The sequence below is a fragment of the Otolemur garnettii genome, unplaced genomic scaffold, assembly GCF_000181295.1.
Source record: "Otolemur garnettii isolate 467f Iridium unplaced genomic scaffold, OtoGar3 scaffold00018, whole genome shotgun sequence".
In the NCBI taxonomy this organism is placed as follows: Eukaryota; Metazoa; Chordata; class Mammalia; order Primates; family Galagidae; genus Otolemur; species Otolemur garnettii.
The window spans coordinates 24,181,968-24,190,171 of NW_003852413.1; the positions used below are offsets into that span (position 1 = coordinate 24,181,968).

The window sequence follows — 8,204 nt, forward strand, 5'->3', positions numbered from 1 at the left end:
AGCGAACTTTATTCAAATATGTCAATATGCCAAAAAGGCCATCAATCCCTAGTAGAACTAACTTTCACAAACTCCAGCATTCCTGACTTATAGTCGAATAGATATCACAAAATAAGGAGTTTCTTCCTATTTTATTCTCATTCCATATACTCTCCTGGAAGAGTAAAGGGCCCTATTTTCTTTTTCCTGAAGAGACAAGATTTGACCTGGAGCCAGAACACTACGCTCAATGGTAAAATCATTAAATCCAAATCCTTTCATCTGTGACAGGAGGTGATCCTTTTGAAGAATACCCTGACATAATCATTAATCACAAACCCTGGCCTTGTTTCAGCTAAATAAATTTTAAACCAAGATAAAATTTAAGAGTATCCAAGTACACTGGCATGAACTGTGGTCCCAGAGCCCCCACGCACCCTCTGTATGGAACTCCCGTAACTCTTGAGGGTTACTGAGCGTTCCTTGTGCTCTCCCCCTAGTTGAGAAACCCTACAAATGTGAGTTTTGCGGAAGGAGTTACAAGCAGAGAAGTTCCCTTGAGGAGCACAAGGAGCGATGCCGCACATTTCTTTCAAGCACTGACCTGGGAGACACTGGTGAGTTCATGCAACGCCCCCGTTCCATGCACATTTAGTGAACATCTGCTGTCCTAGAAGGCCAAATAGGTTAGTAACAAGACAAAAAGTCCTGCCCTTGGGGAGTTCATAGTTTCATCGTGGCAGACAGATTATAAACAAAGTAAACAAACAACTTAGCTGTTAGAAGGTTGTAAGTGCTATTGAGAAAAATGAAGGAGGTACTGAGGGGTGAGGGTGAGTTAGGGAAGGCTTCAGGGAGGTAATATTTCAATAGACTTAATAGGATGAAGAGAGTAAGCCCCGCAGATAACTAGGGAACAGCAATGCAAAGGCCCTGGGGCATCAATTGAAGACCTATCAATACTCTGGTGCAGATGAAACAGAGTGAGTAATGGGATATGAAGCCAGAGAGGAAATGAGAAATCAGTCTTATCAGGTCTTATAAGCCTTCCTAAAGACTTTGGCTTTTTACTCTAAGTGAAACCCCACACTCTCTCAGTCCTCTACCCCCCACCATGTATTAGGTCATCTACTGCCTTCATATTAGAATTGAGTATATTGGATTCTTGCTTCTCCATTTTTGTGATGCTTTACTAAGAAGAATGTGTTCCACCTCTATCCAGGTTAATACAAAAGATATAAAGTCTCCGTCTCCTTTAATGGCTGAATAGTATTCCATGGTCTACATATACCACAGCTTGTTGATCCATTCCTGGGTTGGTGGGCATTTAGGTTGTTTCCACATTTTAGCAATTGTAAATTGAGCTGCAATAGACAGTCTAGTGCAAATGTCCTTATGGAGAAGTGAGCATTGAAACAGTTCCCATCTTGAATGAGAGGAAATTTGTGTTTCAGATAAAGTCCAAGTAACGGTGTTAGGAGCTGGCCAACTGAATTCTTTTAGTTTGCACTGCTTCTGCTTTTTATCCTGATGGTATCTTTGGTTTTATCAAGGAGTTGGATTTCCTCTTTCTTTCTTTCTTTCTTTCTTTTTTTTTTTTTTTTTGGAGGCAGAGTCTCACTCTGTCACCCTGGGTAGAGTATGGTGGTGTCATAGCTCTCAGCACCCCCAAACTCCTGGGCTAAACCAATCCTCTTGTCTCAGCCTCCTAAGTAGCTGGGACTACAGGTGCCTGCCACAACACCCAACTAGTTTTAGTAGGAGGTCTCTCTTGTTCATTCTGGTCTGGAACTACTGAGTGATCCACTGGTCTCAGCCTCCTAGAGTACTAGAATTACAGGCATGAGCCACCGAGCCTGGCTTTCCTCCTTATTTCTAAAGAGAAATACTTTACTCCCTTAAAAATGCAAACAGGCTGGACCTGGTGGTGAGCACCTGTATTCTCAGCTACTTGGGAGGCTGAGGCTGGAATATCCCTTGAGCCCAGCAATTTGAGTCCAGCCTGGGTAGCATAGTGAGACTCTATCTCTTAAAAAATTTTTTAAAAATCAATGGCCAGGCACCGAAGCTCACGACTGGGAGACTGAAGTGGGTGGATCACTTAAGCTCATGAGCCTCTACTAAAAACAAAAAACTGAGGCAGAGGATCCTTGAACCCAAGAGTTCAAGGTTGCTGTGAGCTATGATGCCACAGGGTGACAAAGTGAGACTCTGTCTCAATAAATAAATATATATATATATATTTGTAGCAGGCGCCTGTAGTCCCAGCCAATCGAGAGGCTGGGGCAAAAGAATCACTTGAGCCCAAGAGTTTGAGGTTGGTGTGAACTATGACACCACAGCACTCTACCCAGGGGGACAGGGTGAAACGAGACTCTATCTCCCCCGAATAAATGAACAAAAATAAAAAATAAAAACCTCTTAAAGTAACACGCTTCACGTGAGGCAGTACTTACCCAGTGACAGAGCACCGGCATCTCTACTCGGCAATTCCACATTTCCGACATATGCCAAGCTTACTGTGAGAAACTCCCAGGTTATGAAAATCCACTATTTTCCAAATAGAATCCTATTTAAATCTAGAGAGATGAAAGGGAGCCTCTGATCCTACCTCTTTCTTTTAGAGGTAAGGAAATTGAGACTCGTTGACTGACTGGTATTCCACAGTGTATATGAAAAAAAAAATTCAGTGACTTACTGAAAAATCACTAGGGCTTAAGTTTTTGTGATTAACCACATTTTTTATTTAAAAAAATTTAAGATGTAATTCACAAACTACAAAATTCACCTTTTTAAAAGTGCCCAGTTCTGGCTCAGTGCCCATAGCTCAGTGGTTAGGGCGCTGGCCATATACACTGGGGCTGGCGGATTGGAACCCAGCCTGGGCCTGCTAAAAAATAATGACAACTGCAACAACAACAACAATAACAAAATAGCCAGTGTTGTGGCAGGGGCCTGTAGTCCCAGCTACTCAGTAGGCTGAGGCAGGAGAATCGCTTAAGCCCAAGAATTTGAGATTGCTATGAGCTGTGACACTACAGCACTGTACCAAAAAAAAATTTTAAAAGTGCACAGTTCAGACTCCCTGGGTAGCTTCCCTTGGTTGAGTCAGCAGCGTGAGGGACCCACCATGTCATGTCATCGGCACCTCTCTGCCCCCGGTGCACCTGCCAGCTGGCAGAGCTCACACAGGGGTCTACCAGCTGGCCTGAGGGTCCCAGCACCACCTCAACCGCAGCTGGGATTGACAGCGTCATGAGGCATCTCCTGTACTTCTGCCTGGGCCAAGTGGTGCGGAGCTTCGAACAGGGCTCCAAGCAGCATCCCCACAGCTAACCTTCCTGAGCAAGTAGTAGCTAATCTCCCAGCTGATCCATTGGCTGGCATTTATTATGGTTGGGCCGGTGTTGGAAGTGAAGATGTCCTGAAGTTGGTGGTAAGCATAGGCTAGAACCCTACTATAAGAAAATGGAAAAACCCATGGCTGTAGGAAGCTCAGGGCTTGCATATCTTCAAAGAGGACTTCTATGGGGGAAATTCTCACTGTGGCCATCACTGGCTACCTCAGACCAGAAAAGAACTTTAATTCTTTTTTTTTTCATTTGGAAAATAGTTTATTGCTTTTTCTTCCAAAGCTTTATTAATCTACCAGAAAAGGATCAAAGCTTACAGACTGCTTAGTTCAGACTAATAATGCAAGAAGTAAGACCCTACTATGTGGCCACAGGTGGCAGCTGTGCACTGACGCTTACAGTGAGCCCCCCGCCTGGCGGTGCTGCCTTCAGAAGGCTGCGTTCCTCACCCACTGACGTACTTAGATTGTTAGTCAAGTCGCTGGAATAGTACAGAGGTTTTTGGTTTGAGCCTTTTTTGCCTTCCTACTATAAAAGTGAAATTTTCAGTTCATTTCTGAAAAATAAATTGGTCAATAAATTCATTTTGTTCTGCTTCTACTTTATATTCAACCTGATGCCTGTCTAGCTGTGCCTTCTTTTCTGCTATTAGTGCTTGAAGTGGCCGTTGTCGGGCTTCTCTCTGCTTGGCTGTAGATTTGAGCAGGTTCCCAGCACCGATGGCCTTCATCTTCTCGTTTTCTGCTGCTTTTGCAAGTTGGTCAGCAAGCTCAATTCAACCACTGACTATTTTCTGAAACCGGCCAATATTGTCCACAAAGCCCTTGTACTCTTCCTTGAGCTCTATGGTCTGCTGGGTAACCTCTGGGTCCAATACCTGAAGCTGGTTTAGCTCACCAAAATGCAGCCCTACTTCACCGGGGATGTCCTTGGCCATAGCTGTTTCCCTTGAGTCCCCTAGAGAAGTTCTGCTCTGAAGGGGTGACAGTGGCAATCAGCAGGAGGTGCGTCATAGGAGCAAGGGTCAGGAAAGAATAAGGTCCGGCTGCTTGTCACAGGCACCGTCCATTCAACACATATTGCTTGAGTGCCTACTGCATGCCAACACTGCAAGATGCTGCGGGTCCAAAGAGGAATGCAACATGGTGCCTGCCCTTTACGCCTAGGTTTTGTGTTAGAGCCCCAAGAACTTTAATTCTTTACAGTCCCTTGTTTCAGCAATTCAAGCTGACACTGAAGAAGCTACGAAACGACTAGATCTACCCGAACATTTAAAACTCAAAGAAGACAGTTTCTTTTGGGTTCCTAAAAGCAAAATAATGAATGGCCACCAGTGAAATTTCATCTTGTTTATTCCTTCACCGATGTCTAGTATTTCCCTGTTTATAACTGTCTCGTCTCATCTCAGTTATATTTTAAAAATCATTTTCCTTCCACCGGCATTCAACAGTACAGTAGTAGTTACCATATTGTACTTCACCTATTAAATTAAACCCATCACGATTTCTTTATGGACCACATTGATTAAAATATACCACTAACAAGGCAGAAAAAAATAAAGTGCACAGTTCAGTCATTTTTAGTGCAATCACAAAGTTGTATAACCATCAGCACTATCTAATTCCAGAACATTCTCACCACCCCAGAAGCCATGTTGTACTCTTAGCAGTCTCTCCCTCTTAACCTTCCCTCCAGCCCCTGGCACCCACTAATCTATTAATACTTACTGTCTCTGTGGATTTGCCTATTCTGGACATTACACGTCCATGTCCAGATGGAATCACAATATGTGGCCTTTTGTGTCCAGCTCCTTCACTGAGCATGATGTTTCTGAGGCTCATCCAGTTGACCCAGGTATCAGTACCTCCTTTCCTTTTGTGGCTGGATAATATTCCATTGTATGGACTTACTACAATCTATTTATTCATTCATCAGCTAGTAGATACTGTTTTTTCACTTTTGGGCTTGAGTGCTATATTCCTTGAAGATTATATATTTTCTGGTTAGCAAAAGAAATATAGTTACACACATGTTAAATAGAGACACACTCCTGGAAATAAGGGGGGGAGTTATCTGATCTGGGGGGGCTGGGCGTGGTGGCACAGACCTGTAATTCCAAGGTGGGAGGACTGCTTGTGGCCAGGAGTTCGAGATCAACCTGGACAGCATAGTGAGAATTCATCTCTGCAAAAATGTAAGAATTAGCCAGGTATAGTAGCGAGCCTCTGTAGTCCCAGCTACTTGGGAGGCTGAGGTAGGAGGATTTTCCTGAGTCCAGGAGTTCGAGGTTGCAGTGAGTTATGATCCTGTCACTGCACTCCAACCTGGGTAACAGAGCAAGACCTTGTCTCAAAAAAAACCCCAAAATTATTAATTTTGAAGTAAGGTCACCACCTTATTTCCCATTCCCACAATTTTTTCCAGAATTTCGAATTAGGAAAAGTATCAGAAGTAGTATTTGAGTTATCTTCAGTGGTATTAGATGATTCAGGAAAGGCTGAAATATAGAGGCTGAGTTAATTTGCATTTCATAGGGTAGTTTGACAGATTCTTGAAACTTTAGGTCTCAGCAAAAAAAAATAAAAAAGGTTAACTAAGTCAGCAAGATTTGACTTTTAAAAGAAACATATGTTGTAATAGTGGTTTCAGTTTACAAAATGTGTAAAGTCACAGCTTAATCAAATATAAATACTGCATGTCCATCAATATACTATCCTTTATACTTCAATGGCGCCCATGACTTTTCCTGAGATCTAAAATGTGAAAAATTTTTCAATTTGACACAAGCCAATCTTTTAATTATTGCTACTGCTCCCTATATGAGTTCCATTTGTGTTTCTTTTTTAAAATTGGGAGGCTAGTGTGGAATAGCATTTCATTCCAAGCCTGATGGATCATGTTCCGTCATCCCTCATGTTTACAGAAACAACCCTGCATTACATATGTAGAGGCAGCACTCAGTGTCAAGTGCAGTCTTGTAAATTGAAGTGCATCGTAGTGTGAGGGCCTTGCAGACAGTTGAAGAGGTCTTGGAGTGAAGACCAGCCTGCAAAGGAAGACAGGAGTTGAGCAACAGGGCTTTCAGCCTTGCCAGTCATTTCCTTTTATTCAGATAGCATTTGTTGAGTTCTCTATGTGCCAGACTGTGTATTAAAACTGTAAAGAGGAGTAAAAATTAAGCCTCTATTTTTTTTTTAAAGACAGGGTCTGTCACTTGGGCTAAAGTGCAGTGGTATAATCATAACTCACTGCAATCTCAAGCTCCTGGGCTCAAGTGATCCTCCTGGCTCAGCCTCCCAAGTAGCCAGGACTACAGGTACTCACCACCATGGTCAGCTAAATTTTAAAAAATTTATTGAGAGACAAGGTCTCTCTATTTTGCCCAAGCTGGTCTCAAACTGCTAACCTCAAGCAATCCTCCTGGCCTCTTGCCTTGGCCTCCCAAAGTGCTAGGATTACAAGAGTGGAAGACTCACTTGAGCCCAGGAGTTGGAAGTTGCTGTGAGCCATGATGCCACTGCACTCTACCCAGGGGGACAGCTTGAGGCTCTGTCTCAAAAAAAAGAAAAGAAGGATTGATCCTTGTTCCAGAAGGGGACTAACAACTGGCATAGAGATTCATTTAGTCTCATTTCACACAAATTATGAATACTTGTAGCAGGACATAATTTTGTCTTACCATGAATTCTAGCAATCATAAAATTTTAAAGTAATCATTTATGGATTTAGAAGTCAAAACCCTTCGTCTTCAATCTCATTGTCTCAGTGAAGCTAATACAAACATGAGGGTTTGAAAACAAACTTAATATTTTCACTAACGTGGCAGACCAAAGAAAATGCTAAAAATTTCTTTTGTCCAGTGGGTAGGGCGCCAGCCCCATATACGGAGGGTGGTGGGTTCAAACCCAGCCCTGGCCAAACTGCAACAAAAAAATAGCCTGGCATTGTGGCAGGCACCTGTAGTCCCAGCTACTTGAGAAGCTGAGGCAAGAGAATGGCCTAAGCCCAAGAGCTGGAGGTTGCTGTGAGCTGTGATGCCCCAGTAGTCTACCGAGGGTGACAAAATAAGACTCTGTCTCACAAAAAAATATATATATATATATTTTCCCAACCTGTACTTTTATTTGAGACAGAGCCTCAAGCTGTCGCCCTGGGTGGAGTGCCGTGGCATCACAGCTCACAGCAACCTCCAACTCCTGGGCTCAAGTGAGTCTCCCACCTCTGCCTCCCAAGTAGCTGGGACTACAGGTACCCGCCAAAACGCCTGGCTATTTTTTGGTTGCAACCATCAATGTTGTTTGGCGGGCCCAGGCTGGATTCGAACCCGCCAGCTCAGGTGTATGTGGCTGGTGCCTTAGCCACTTGAGCCACAGGCGCCGAGCCCCAACCTGTACTTTTTAAAGATCAGTACTATCCCACAGGTAGTATTCATTTTACTCACTCAGCAAAATCAACAGTTTTATGTAATTTGTGTTAGCACCTACCTCTGTTTTTGATAGCAATCTCTTATTAGACAATTTTTATTGCACAATAACAGCTCTTTGTTCCACTCTCCATTAGCTACTACTGCCTGACCACCCCATAGAAGAGAAAGGAACACCACTGAACACTTAAGTTCCATTGAACACTTCAAGATCTAATGAAAGATTTTGAAACAAAACCAAAATACAACATAATTTTTTATATAGTTCAATTGCCAGGGACTCTGAGCTAGAAATTGCATCATGGAAACAGTTAACTAGGCTTGGCGCCTGTGGCTCAAGCGGCTAAGGCACCTGCCACATACACCTAAGGTGGCGGGTTCAAATCCCCAGCCCGGGCCCGCCAAACAACAATGATGGCTGCAACCAAAAAATGGCCAGGCGTTGTGGT

At 43.3% G+C, this 8,204-nt stretch overlaps 1 protein-coding gene and 2 pseudogenes across 1 annotated transcript in view; 2 read left to right on the plus strand and 1 right to left on the minus strand.

Annotated features, from left to right (window-relative positions):
* The window catches only part of IKZF3 (IKAROS family zinc finger 3), a 70,734-nt gene that overhangs the window by 40,705 nt on the left and 21,825 nt on the right, over nt 1-8,204 (plus strand). The window contains exon 6 of the mRNA XM_023511132.1: nt 5,555-5,562. Coding sequence (XP_023366900.1) covers nt 5,555-5,562 — 8 coding nt within the window. The remainder of the gene's footprint in view (nt 1-5,554; nt 5,563-8,204) is intronic.
* On the plus strand, nt 3,235-4,669 carry LOC105886640 (annotated as a pseudogene).
* Nucleotides 3,657-4,345, minus strand: LOC100952701 (annotated as a pseudogene).